Source organism: Lycium ferocissimum, unplaced genomic scaffold, assembly GCF_029784015.1.
Source record: "Lycium ferocissimum isolate CSIRO_LF1 unplaced genomic scaffold, AGI_CSIRO_Lferr_CH_V1 ctg5214, whole genome shotgun sequence".
NCBI lineage: Eukaryota > Viridiplantae > Streptophyta > Magnoliopsida > Solanales > Solanaceae > Lycium > Lycium ferocissimum.
The window spans coordinates 27377-41948 of NW_026725906.1; the positions used below are offsets into that span (position 1 = coordinate 27377).

The 14572-nt window shown below is 36.0% G+C and overlaps 1 protein-coding gene and 1 pseudogene across 1 annotated transcript; one reads left to right on the forward strand and one right to left on the reverse strand.

Moving 5' to 3' along the window:
• The first annotated feature begins 524 nt into the window (after nucleotides 1–524).
• LOC132044782 (putative UDP-rhamnose:rhamnosyltransferase 1) lies at nucleotides 525–2090 on the forward strand (annotated as a pseudogene).
• Nucleotides 2091–5907: 3817 nt separating this feature from the next.
• Nucleotides 5908–8056, reverse strand: LOC132044781 (putative UDP-rhamnose:rhamnosyltransferase 1). Its single transcript, XM_059435296.1, has 2 exons — nucleotides 7398–8056; nucleotides 5908–6884 (listed from the first exon to the last, which is right to left on the reverse strand). Exons 1-2 carry the CDS (start codon nucleotides 7961–7963, stop codon nucleotides 6053–6055), a joined length of 1398 nt encoding a protein of 465 aa, XP_059291279.1. The 5' UTR covers nucleotides 7964–8056; the 3' UTR covers nucleotides 5908–6052.
• Between the last annotated feature and the right edge of the window lie 6516 nt (nucleotides 8057–14572).

Here is a 14572-nt window from a genome sequence, read left to right on the forward strand (position 1 = left end):
TAAATGATGGAACAGTTTAAATAATGATTTCGGTTATTTTGAGGATAATTTCCCGTCAAGACAGTATATATTTGAAAACTTTAAGGATGAGAGGTATTTTGACCCGAAATAAGTTCGGAGGATATTTTTAGCCATTTTTTCAAAGTAGAGGGGTATTTTTGACCCTTTTCCCTAAAATTAATTGATCAAAACCTGATTTTTTTCTGTTTTTCCCTTTGTAAATTAATTATTTATGCTGGTATACCTTATGGTGTTTTTTTGTCAAAATGGAATGATATCATTAGATTGGGTTTCAAATTTCAGAACTAGTGTTTGTTTAAAACTCTATCTTCAAGTGGGACAAGCTTTTTATTCACCAAAATAGATAATAGAAATATAATAGAATTAGACTAAAATGATATAAAAGTTGTTTAATATTTTAAGAATGTTTTGGTCAACCTATATATATATAGAGTCTTGTCAGGAATATAATCTGACCACTCTTTATATAGTGGTAGGGTTAGCATTTTATAAGCATATACTCCTATAGTAGTAGTGAAAAAACAGGAGAGAAGCACAAACAAAAGAAAATTGTGTAAGCCATGGATCCTCATCAACTTCTCAAATCCAAGGCAAATGGTGATGAAAGCAATAAAAAGCTTCACATAGTTATGTTCCCATGGCTAGCTTTTGGTCATTTTATCCCATTTCTTGAACTTTCCAAATTCATTGCTCAAAAGGGTCACAAAATTTCTTTTATTTCAACCCCGAAAAACATTGAACGTCTCCCAAAAATTCCCTCAGAATTTTCCAATTCCATAAACTTTGTAAAAATCCCACTTCCCAAAGTTGATGGCTTGCCAGAAAATGCAGAGGCCACTATGGATATAAGAACAGAAGAAATTATTTATCTCAAGAAAGCAATGGATGGTATGGAAAAAGAGGTGACTATTTTCTTGGAGAAAAATTCTCCTGATTGGATTATTCAAGATTTTGCACAATATTGGTTAGCTCCTATTTCAGCCAAATTAGGAATATCAAGAATTTACTATAGCATATACAATGCTTGGTTCATTTCCTTCTTTGGTTCCTTTGAGCACATGATCAACACAAACAATTGTACTTCACCACCAAAGTTGGAGGATTTTTTGGTACCACAAAAATGGATCCCATTTGAAACAAAGGCTGCGTATCGCCGCCACGAGGCACGTTGGGTGGTGGGGTCAATCCAGAAGAATGTTTCTGGCGTTTCGGACATTTATCGTACCGGTGTCACTATAAAAGGATCAGACGCTATTATTATTCGACACTGTCACGAGTTTGAAGGTCAGTGGTTGAAGTTACTGGAGGATCTTAATCATGTATTCGTGCTTCCTATGGGGTTGATGCCACCTGTAGTGCAAAGTAGTAGCGATGAGAGAAATGAATCTTGGATGTCGATTAAAGAATGGTTAGATGACAAACCGAAAAGTTCAGTGGTTTATGTAGCACTAGGAAGTGAAGTGACGATTGGTCAGAGCGAAATCAACGAGTTGGCTCATGGGTTGGAATCATCTGGATCACCGTTCTTTTGGGTCTTGAGGAAGCCATCCGGGTCGGGAAACATCAACCCGATTGAGCTACCGGATGGTTTTGAAGAAAGAACTAAAAGTCGAGGCATAGTATGGAAGAGTTGGGCACCTCAGGTTAAGATACTAAGTCATGACTCGGTTGGTGGATTTTTGACTCATTGTGGATGGAGCTCGATCATAGAAGGGTTGATGTTTGGTCATCCTTTGATTATGTTACCTTTTTTGGTTGATCAAGGACTGAACGCTAGAATTCTAGAAGATAAAGGGGTTGGTGTGGAAGTTCCAAGAAACGAAGAGGACGGGTCCTACACGAGTGATTCAGTGGCCAACTCAGTGAAGCTAGTAATGGTGGAAAATGATGGAAAGATAATTCGAGAGAAAGCAAAAGAATTGAGTTCCGTATTTGGTAACAAAGACCTTCATGATAAGTATATAGAAAATCTGATTGAGTTCTTGGAAAATCATAGGAAAGTAAAGAACTAATAGACATAATTTAGACACAATAATGTAAGACACAATAAAGTACCCCGTTTGGTGAAATCTGTCCTGCCTTTTCCTTTTTCAATGTTTTGGTCCTTTTGGTTAATGTTAAATCAAATATGTGAATGTTAAATCAAATATGTGATGTTTAGATTTTTTTTGTTGATCTGTACTTTGCTTCATTGCCTTAGTTTTTAGGGCCGGATTAACTATAGTTACGAGTTTTGGCAAAATTCTATAACTTTGACATAAATTTATATTCCTGTTAAGAAATTTATTTTAGTATGCATAACTAATCTAAAAAAGAAATTGTAAGTAAAAATGATTATGTTCCAAAACCATAAACTTAAAATCATGAATCGGTTTTGTTCTATGGAGTAATTTTATTTATTACTATATCCTACTTTCACTTTTTTTTTTCTCATAGAAATATGTTCGTTCAAGAAGAGCTCATAAAATGTGAATTCACTTTCGCTGAATCCTCTTGACTTAATTTTGTTTCGGTTTTAAAGTTCGGTTCGGTTCGGTTTCGGTTTTTTCAATTTTTTTATAATATTAATATAATATTGAGCGATTCCATTGACACTAATTCTTTAAATTCTTTTAAATTGAAAATCAAACCGGGATACGAAAACTATTCCACAATATTCGTAAGAATAATTAATAGCATTAATAATACCTTATTTTTAATTGAAATGGAAAATTAGGGAATGAGAGGACTTATTACAATTGGGTTTTTTTTGCTTTAAACTTAATACCAATCAAAAGAAATGTATTCATGTGGACTATACTGGATAATGCTTTGACGAACAAGTTCTTCTGTCACTAAGACATACGCTGAATAATATACTTTGAGCATTAATTCAACAATGGCAGCTAAATCAACCAAGCTGCCATATAATGCTTTTCCATCAATTGTAGATAACCTTTATTTTGACTTTTGACATTTATAAGATAAGATCAGAAGACATTGATTTGACCCTAGGTGAGAGAAAAAACAGGGCTAGAAGGAGCGTGAAATCCAAACAGAGAGAGGAAATTAAGGAGGTGAGTTTTTATAAAAATAAAATAAAATAAAATAATCGGTTATTGCCAGTTAAAAGATCCTGACCGTGATAAGGGGTTGTTTAAATGGTAAGCGCCCTAAGATTGTGAATTTAAGTAACTAAGAGAACAAAAAGTGAAAACTCGCGAGGAGGAAAATAAAAACCTGACCGTATAAACAGGAGTTCCTCTAATAGCGGATACTAGTTAATCTCTTTCAGATATTATTGCCCCGTGATGATGCACATTCTAAAATATATCTGGAAAACAAAAGGAAAGATAAATCATATATAGCTTATAATACATAACATCCTTGGACAAAAAAATATTTATTTACACCTAGTGTTTATCCCAACTTATATTTGCATGAATATGATCTTTGCATAAGTTTTTCTTGCTCAGCAAAGGCGAAATATTAATATGTATTTTTCACTTATTTATCATTAACCATGCTAATGGACGTAATTCGATGTGAATACCGACAATAACCAATTTCTGCTTATAGATCCCTACTAAACACAGTGGCGGAGGCAGGATTTTAGCTAAGGGTGTTCAAACTTCGAAGAGGTAAATAAAATAAAAAAATCGACGATTTGGTGCGAAAAAATGAAGTCAAGCTACATAATATTTAGCTAAGTCATGAAAGCACTTATTATAGTACTAAAAATTGTATAAATTTAAATTAAACATAAAAGACGGGGAAAAAAAATTCTTCTAATGAAAGCATAATCCAAATATATTATTGAATCCTACTCGAGAAGATTTATATCTTGAAATATTTTTATAATAACCTCATTAAAAACTATACTAAATATCTCTTTTGTACATCAGGCACTACAAAATCGCCTAAAATTTCATCATTTATTGTAGAGCATTTTAATTTGTTAAGATGAATCTTTTGGTATTTAAAATATTTTTTCTATTCTAATTGGAAAAATAACTACAAGACACAATATAATAATCCAAACCAAAAAAAATGCAAAACGTAGCTAAGACACAAAGTAATTATCACCAAAATATTTAAGAATAATGAAAAAGGTTGTCTACGCTTTGTGACTAGTTTTGTGATTCCTATAACTGAAATCCTTTTTAATTTATGTGACACTTTTTGGTTCTCGAGATTCAAATTGATTACTTTTAAAGTTAAATTGAATTAAATCAACTCAATATTCTAAAATTAAAATTTAGATATTTAAAATTTATATAAAAAATATTATAAGTTGAAATTTTTCTTAGGTCAATATGATTAAAAAAACACATTTAAAAATGTTGGAAAAAGTTTGCAAATTTTGAAAAGTGAAAAATATCATATAAGTTGAAGCATTATTGCAATAGTAACACAAGACTTAACAACAATACTTACCTTCTTTATATGAGAGAATATTTGCAAGAGTTGGTGAACCGCTCCACTATTTGTTCTATTTTGCCTACAAAAATAGAAGTAGGCAAAAGTTAGCAGCCGCATGGGTTCGAACCCGCGCGTCTTTAGACGAGCTGAACACCCTTGACCGCTACGCTATCACTTCTAGATGTGTCAAGGGTGTTCAGGGTTAAGTAATTATCCGATAACAACAATATTTGACCTACACATGCGGTGGAATTTTCCGGCGAAGGGTGTTCATCTGACCACCCTTTCAAGGCTGTAGCTCCGCCCCTGACTAAACATACCTAATTTATAAAACGAACGTTATTTTTTAAATAGCGATCCCAAAAATGACTATTGTGCATGTCGCCTGATGGTTTTGCCAAGATGGAGTGAATTGGAAATTGGGAAAAGGGTCAAAAATACCCCTCTACTTTGGAAAAAGGATTAAAAATATCCTCCGAATTTATTTTGAGTAAAAAATGCCCCTCTCATCCTTAAAATTTTCAAATATACCCCTGTCTTGACGGAAATTATCCCCCTAACCCGAAATTATTTTTTAAACCCGCTCCATCATTTAAACCCGACCCAACTAAATAATAACCCATAAGATCCCCTTATTCCCCAGTTTCCTCAAACTTTAAACCACGTATTGGGGGAATAAAGAAATCTTATGGATTATTATTTAGTTGAGTCGGGTTTAAATAATGGAGCGGATTTAAAAAATGATTTTGGGTTATTTTGAGAGATAATTTCCGTCAAGACAGGGATATATTTAAAAACTTTAAGGATGAGAGGGGTATTTTTAACCCAAAATAAATTCGGAGGATATTTTTAGCCCTTTTTTCAAAGTAAAGGGGTATTTTTGACCCTTTTCCCTTGGAAATTCAACTGAACTCAAGAACATGTGGGGCCAAGTTTACAAAAACTGCTTAATTTTAAAAATATTTTTATTTTATAAAAAATACTTTTCATATACGTACTTTTATGCAGTAGCAAATCGGCTCCTTTTTTTCCCTCAGCTCCTTTTATGCAGTTTCATTGCTTTTGCTTTTTAGTATTATTATCCTTTCCATTTGATGTGACAGTGATCAATTGGATACCTAGTTTATCTGTTTTGATTCCATAATTGAGAAGAGGAGACGTTAGGAAAAAGTTAAAGGTCGTGTGATTAAATTAATTGGAATTGTTTGAAAGTCGTAAAAGTTATACAGAATATCAATGAAATTGCATAAGATATTGGGACATCTCAAGATGAAAATAACAGTCATATAAATTGAAAGGGGTGAATGATATAGAACTCATGAGTATGAAGGCGTCAACAAGTTATTTGGATTTCTTTTTCTCAGATATAGTCAAACATTTTTATAACGATATTGTTTATCTGGATATTTTTGATTCTATAACGAAACGTTATTATAGAGAACATATAATAAAACATAACATAAAAATCCGATTTAAAACATTTAATTATTACCATAAATATCATTATAGAGAAAGAATGTTACATAGAAGTTTGACTGTATTACACCACACAAGAGAGAATTTCCCTACATCAACAGGTCCAATAATAAGTAGATGAACATTAATATTCATGCCCCATTATAATTAATCCTTATAAAGGCATAGTTCTTTTCTTACGAAGATATTCAACAAAATCATCTATGTATTTATAACTTAAATCTCTATTTCCAAATATTTTTCTCATTTCATTTGCTTTCTCCCAATAAGTTTTTCCCTTCTCATCATTCATCACCAATTTGAGTGACTCAGCCACTGAGTTCCGAGTCAAAGTTCCATCATTTTCATTTCTTCGAATTTCAAAGCCCACATTTTTTTCTTCTAAACCTCTAGCATTTAGTGCTTGATCTCCCAAAAAAGGTAACATAACAAGGGGTTTACCAAATTGAAGTCCTTCTATAACAGAACCCCAACCACAATGAGTCAAGAACACACCGATCGAGTCATGTTCCAATATCTTGAGTTGCGGGGCCCAGCTCGTCCATACTATTCCTCGATTTTTGGTACGCTCCTCAAAACCGTCTGGTAACTTTAACGATAAAAAATCATGTTGTTTTCTCAGAGCCCAAAAAAAGGGCGAACCGGATAGCTCCAAACCATGAGCCAACTCAGTGAGTTCATCTTGACTCAGAGTTGCCTCGGTTCCTAGCGCTACGTAAACAACTGATTTTTCACGTTGCATGGCTAACCAATTATTGATAAAACCCCATTCATCGTCTTTGTCACCTTCGTTATCTTGTAACGAAGGTGCCAATAGGCCAACTGACACGATAGGTTTCCGATGCAGCTTGGGAAGGAGATCTAACCATTCTTTCTCGAACTCAGTGCAACTCCGAATTAGAAACACGTCACAACCGGAAACTGATGCCTCGAATCGAAGCCAATCGGAAACACCGGAAACATTTTCTTGTCCATGGGCAAAAAACCTATTGGAAATTTAAATAGAATATGAAAAATAGGAACAAAGGCTAAGAGAGTGGAGAGAAAACTAATACTGGTAATAAGTAATACGATCCATTTGTCTTAATTTATGTGATACACTTTTTTTTTAGTCTGTCCCAAAAAGAATGATACATTAATATATTTAGAAATAATTTAACATGAAACTTCTCCTCATACCCTTAATGAAATGATTTACAACCACACAAATATATATGCCTTGTTTTAGAGCACAATTTTCAAAAATCTTATTTTCTTTCTTAAACTTTGTGCCTAGTCAAACTATATCACATAAATTGGGACATATGAATTAACTAAATTGGTATTCCATTGAGAACAACAAAGTGAACATGAAAACTTCACAAAAATCCTCAATTACTAGCACAATTTAAGCATCTATTATGACCTTATTTTGACTAACGGATTGTAAAAATAGAGCAACTACTCTACCAAATAAAAGGAACTAATAAGTCAAACTTTGAATTATTATTCAACAATACCTGTTTATTTCATATAGCCGATATGTAATATTAGATGGAAAAGGGATCCATTTTGGAGGAACGGTGAAATCCTCAGGCCTGATCCTTTGAAGATTACCATCCATCATGTCATTCGTCGGACCAAAAAATACACCAGACCATGCATTAAACGTACTAAAGAAGGCACGTGAAATTCCAAGTCTACCCGCTATGGGGGGCAGCCAGTAAGGGGTAAAATCGTAAATGATCCAATCAGGGGTCGAGTCTTCGAGGAACCGAGTCAACTCCGGTTCGAGCCCATCAAAGGCTTTCTTGAGGTACTGAACCTTGTCAAGTGGTACATCTTTAGTGGCCTCTGCACACTCTGGTAGACCGTTGGTTAAAGGTAATGAAAGATTAACGAAATCTATGGAGTAAATTAACTTTTGAGTAAGTTTTGGGAGTCGATCAATGTTTTTAGAAGTTGAAATATAGGAAACTTTGTGACCCTTTCTTGCAATTTGCTTGGCAAGTTCAAAAAATGGAATTAAGTGACCAAAAGCTAACCATGGGAATAATACAACATGAAGCTTTTTAGTGTCAGCCATGGTGTGTAATGCAGTGAAATGAATCGTTGTTTCTATAGTTTATGTAACATTATAATCTATATAACATTATAATCTAGTACTATATTAGTTTTGTATCGAGGTGATGGTGGAAACTTATGTCATGTTCTTGTTATAAAATTGCCAATTATTTTCATATGTTACATACATTGACTGACTTTGTCTTGTTTATTTAACATCATAATTTGTACTAAATTAGTTTAAAATTCATGTTTTTTATTGAGATGATGGTGAAACTTATGTTCTGTTCCTGTTATAAAATTACCAACTATTTCCATAAAGGACATGTTACCTACATTGACTGAAATTGTCTTTTCTATTAGGGTGAAAGAAGAATATTCGATAACAATAATTACTCTACTCAAGAATCAAGAATTCATAATTGTTGTCTTTTCTTAATTTCTTCATATATGTTCGTTTTGACATGATCCCATTCCCATCTTAATCGAAGTACTTACTTCAATAATATCAAAACTAATGCTTTTTTTGTTTAGTTATTCGGCATCTAAAATTATTAGCGCAACTAATCCATATTCGTTTCGTATAAGGCTCATTAAAGAGGGAGAAGTACTTTCTATCAAGACGATCTTCATTCTCAAGATTTGGACACGACCATACAAAACATTTGGTTATTGATGAAGAGGCAAAGACATTACAATCTCTACCTTATTAACATTACAATCTATACGATTCTTACATTACTATAATTCTTGCATAACTTAGTACTTACATAATACGAACCAAACGATCCCTTAAATAGATGACTTCCCCCTCCCCTCCCTAGTTATATCTGGCATTTCTAAGGCCTTTTTAGCTATATGAGTGATAGATTATGTAAATATTTTGTAATATTTTGTAATCTCTTATTTAGGTTAGAATATTTTGTACTCTCCTATTTTGAATAGGATATTTTTGTATATTAACCAATTCAAGGAATGAAAGGAAACTACGGAAAATATTCTTTCGTAGTATCGAAGTCTAGGGTTTTCTTCTTTCCTCCTCTCTCTCTCTCAGCCCCTAGCTCCCTATCTGGGCCGGCCACCTCTCTCCTTTTTTTTTCCGCCACCATGTCCACCTTTAAATCATCCTTCCACCCTTTCGCCGTCTCCAACATCCGTAATCACATTCCGTGGTTCTTGAAATGGAGAATGCACAATACGGCACGTGGGCGGAATTGTTTAGGATCCACGCCATAACCCGTGGGTCATACACCATATCATCGCACCGGAGAAAGGGAAGCAGCGGCCCCTCCCCTCCGATGACGACAAAGAACTTGGTCGACCCTTGATGCGACTGTGCTCCGGTGGATTTATTCCACGATTTCGAATGACCTCCTCACAACTATTCTTGAACCTCGGGAGCAACGGCCATGGGGCTTTGGGATCGCTTGCGTGATATCTTCCAGGACCATCAAAACTCCCGTGCCGTTATGCTCGAACAAGAGTTCTCTACAACTAGGATGGAAGACTTCCCGAACGCGTCTACGTATTGTCAGAGGCTCAAGAGCATCTCCGATCAGTTAAAAAATGTGGGGGCTTCGGTTTCCAATTCCCGCCTTGTTCTTAAGCTTGTCTTGGGTCTCACCGACGCATTCAAGGGTGTGGGAACGCAGATTCTTCATAGCAAACCATTGCCTCCTTTCCCGAGGGCGCGCTCCTCACTCGTTGCGGAGGAACGAGGGCGAGACGATGCGGGCGGCCCGCTCACTCCTTCGGCGATGGTGGCCGCCACATATGGTGAGGGTTCGACTAATTTTTTTGATAATACTCGTTTGTCGGTAATGCGTGAATACCCGGAAAAAATAACAACAACAAAGGCGCGGTCGCCGTCGAACGGGCGGGCGGGCTGCCCCGGGCGGCAAAGGCGCTGGCGGCGGCCCAGGTGGACACAACGGTAGAAATCACCGGCCACCGCCGGGCGGTGGCCGCGTGCGACCTTCTCCTCGGCCGTGGCGCTTCCCCGGTGTGCTTGGGATGGATGCCACGATGGGCTGCATGCCAGGTGCCGTATCCGTCCTTGGCCGACGTCTTCGCAAGGGCCCTCGCCAACCGGGGCATTCTCGGCCACTTTTTGCTCCCCGACCTCCGCGGCGGGCGTATCTTTGCTGCCCGGTTCGATAGATGTATGCCCCGTCTTATGCTCCCCACGGACATTGAATCGGCCGTACGTACGATGACTTTGAATCCTTCGGACCAGAAGTGGTACATGGACACCGGTGCCACATCTCACATGACATCCACGAATGGTAATCTCTCGTCTTATTCTAATTTGAGCAATAATCATCATGGTATTGTTGTTGGTAATGGTCATTCAATTCCAATTCGCCGGTTGTGGTCATACTCATTTGCCTCCCTCAAACCCTCCTTTCTCGTTGAAAAATGTCCTCCACGCCCCAAAACTCATTAAAAACTTAATCTCCGTTAGAAAGTTCACTACCGATAACTCGTAATACCGTTAATTTTGATCCATATGGATTTTACGTGGAAGGATTTTCGGACGGGGATGCACTAATGAGATGTGAGAGAGGGCGATCTATATCCCATCACCACCACCATCACAAACCAAGCCAATTCTCCATCAACCTTTGCTCGCTTTGTCTTCTTCTCTTTGGCATGATCGTTTGGGTCACCCGTGAACGTCGCTTTGAATTCTCTTAGGATAAATAAAAGCATTGAATGTAATAATTCTAGTTGCTCTAGTATTTGTTGTTCTTGCGTGCTTGGAAAACATATTAAGTTGCCTTTTGTTCCATCTGATTAACAACTTGTATGCCTTTTGATATTATTCATAGTGATTTATGGACTTCTCTTGTCTTAAGTTCCATGGGTCATCGATATTATGTTCTTTTCTTGGATGATTTCTGGTAAATATTTGTGGACTTTTCCCTTAGCTAGGAAATCTGATGTCTTTGCTAAGTTTTTAACTTCAAACAAGCCCATGTCCGAACGCATTTTGAACGAGAAATAAAAAATGTCCCAATGTGATAATGGGAAAGAATATGAAAATAATGAGTTTGCCGTCTTTGGAGTCGAATGGGATGTCCTTTCGTTTTTCTTGTCCTCATACGTCCTCACAAAATGGGAAGGCCAAAGGAAAATTCGGTCTATCGATAATGTCGTGCGCACTCTTAAGACTTGCCCACAACATCTCCCGCCTTCCTTTTGGCATATGGAACATATCACGTATGAAACTTACCACTTAATATTTTACCAAGCAATTTATTGAAACAAATCTCCCTCCATGCTTTATATCATAAGGAACCGACGTACTGCCACCTTCGGGTCGGGTGTTTGCATGCCTAGCTCTTTTTTTTTTTTTTTTAACACGGTGTTTCTTATTCTTGTACATTTTGGAAACGGTACTTTTCGAAAAGAGGCTATGCTTTTCATCATCACATAAGATCATCCTTAGTCGTCATGTTGTTCTCGATGAGACTCGGTTTCCTTGCTACCTTGTCTACTCCTCCAAATATACATACGATATATATATATGGATATATATATATATACCTATATATATATATATATATATATATATATATATATCACGTCCCTGCCGCCCGCCGTCCGGCGACCTCTACGCTCCTCTCTCTCCCCTCTCAAGCCCGCTCCGGTCCCACGGTGATGGCGGCCACCGGACGGACCGGCCCAGCCCGACACGGTTGCCCCCCGTTCGCTTGCCCGCGTCCGGCCACCTATTCATCGATATCCCACCATGGTATCATATAATCGGGTATTGTCAAGCCTAAAGTACGTTTAACTTACATACCACGGTCGGTGAAATCTCATACCTCGTAACCCATTGGACCGCTCTTCGTGACCCGAATTGAAAAATGGCTATGAATGATGGTGATGCTGCGGTAGGAATAAGACGTGGGATTTGGTCCCCGTTCACCTAATGTTAATGTTATTCGTTATGTGAATTTTTACCTTTGAAAAATAATGGTAATTTTGAGAGGCATAAAACTTGTAGGTGATGGCAAAACGAGTTGGCATATCGTCATACGTTCGTCCGGTGGTGAAAGCAACTATCCGCACTATTCTTAGTCTTTCGTTGTCAAAGCGTTGGCCTATACATCAACTGGATGTGAAGAATGTTATACCCCATTTTAACCGGGTTAAAGTAGAGTACAACGTATTGGAGATTCCTATATTGCTTATGTTAAGGAGTCGCCACCTAATTGATTTTAAGGTGAATTAGGGCACCTAATTATTAACTAAGGTAAAGCTAACTAAACCTCCGTTAATGGTCTGCTTATTCAAAGTGATTCTAGGTAAGGGTTCTAATTATCCTAAAGGGAAGGTATTAGGCATCCTCTAGGATCCGCTAACTACGGTTTACCGGCCAAACTTAGGTTAATTAATCAAGGGTAAATATAGTGCTTTAAATTTTAAGAAGATAGCTTATACAGTTTATTAAGGCTTTAAAGGAAATATGATAGTGCCATCTAAACTATCTCGTAGAAAAAAAATACAGTAATTTGCATAAAGGAAACGCTTTTTAAAAAATGAGATTTATAAATGCTGTTAAAACTTGACATGAAAATAGTAGTGTTATCTTAAAATAAGACTTGTAGAAATATAATATTTTGCATAAAAGAACTTTAGATGATATTATGAAATAGGATTTACAAATATTGCTTTTAAATATAATAACACTATCTGAAATAAAGACTTATAAGAAATACAATAATTTATACGAGAAGGCGTCAAATGAACTTATACATGTTGCTAAGATTTTGAAAATATAACAATACTATTGAAAATAAGGTTCATAAAATATAATAAGTAGCTTTTAGCAAATATGGATTCTTTCCTCTTATTACTTTATCTAACTATACTCGGCTAGAATATGTAATTTGATAAATCTTAAAGAAAATATATTTGGACTCATGACAATCTGTGTTCAATTGCTTAAAGAGGTAAAATAGATCATAACTTTGTACGTATAAAAAAGGTTACTTTATGATCATATTGCAAAGTGTCACGCTAAACTGAGTTCGTTGACAAGAAACCATGTTTAACGTCATTGTATCAATGAAAGACAACAGCGAGCCTAGCATCCATAATCACATGGAAAATGACAAAGTAGCTCAAAATATTATCTCTATCCTTAAACTATCGATAGGAACCTTGCTAAGCTACAGACCTCTCCCACACTATAAATGTATACTCCCAATTGTTCATCACCACAGAGAAAAACGAGTTTTCTTTTTTATTCGTCACTTTAAATGTGGCCTCATTTCTCTTTAATTCCTTAACTCTCTCAAATCTTATTTCGCGAAATAATATCCCAATTACCCACTCTAATAGGTATTCTAAAGCCGATAGTCTTAAAAAAAAAAAAAAAAAAAAAAATCCAAATACGCCATCACTAATAAGAAGGCGGAACAGTTAGTTATTTAATCATAGGACAATCGAAATATGCAACAGTCCGCTATTTCCGGGGAAGGGAGGAAATGAGCGAAGAAGCAAACGCGGTTTCTAGATTTCCCGTCGTTTCCCTTTCGTTTTGTTTCGGAGATATTACGAGGGAACGAGAGAGGTGCTCGGAAGGATGAATTGCCATTTTTCCTGGATGTACTGATGATGTTGAGTCTCATTTGAGACTCCTCGCAACTCCGGATATCATGCAAAGGAAGAAGATAGAAAAGAGAGAATTAGAGCAGCAAAATATTTCTACAATAAACAAGATTTTATAATAGATAACAGGCATAAATAAATACAGTGAAGGTCACTAAGTACAAAACCAGTAGCAATCCTCATTAAATCTTCATTTAAGTTAAAGAAAAACGAGATCAGTAGCAATCCTCATTAAATCATGCTTCAACATAAAAAAGGACTAAGTATCCGATTCAAAACAAGATTGAACTAGATTATTATATTGAACTTGGACAGAGTTGAAAAGCAAAACTGTGCGAGGAAACTGAGCCAATTCATGCTTATAAATTTTTGAAGATCTTTTATTCTGAAAAGGGCTTGGACGTGAAGAAGTTAAGATGCAATTTACTGTATATTATTAGAGCTTTCTAAGCTAACATCAAGACACAATTTGAATTATAACAACATGGGTACAATCTCAGTGATCTTTATAGATTGGTGAACCTGAATTCAGGTCGTTTTATTAAACTAAATTCATACGATAAACCTTAAGGACCATTCTAGGGAAATCAACTACATATAGGGAAAGCGATCCTCTAGAGTATTTGTTAACTTAACAACAAAGACACTGTTAGGACCAAACAAAGGAAAACTCAAACTTAAGACACAGAATGGCAACAACTTACCAAACAGATTTGAATCAGATTGGTATTCTTCGGGAAATTTTTATATCTCAATAACTCATTTTTTTAAAAATCCGAATCCATTTAAAAGTCGGAAAACAACTCATGTAACCATCAAGTTTTAATGTGAAATCCATACAGTTCTTTAAGAGCGTATGAACTCCTCTTTCATTCAAAATTCAAACCAAACAACTTTTACCTATATTTCAAAGAGAATATGAAAAAGGGGAACTGGAGGTGGGATCTGTTTGGATTTTTTTAGGGTGGGGAGGACATGAGTATTCATATGAGCATTCTCCCTACCCTGT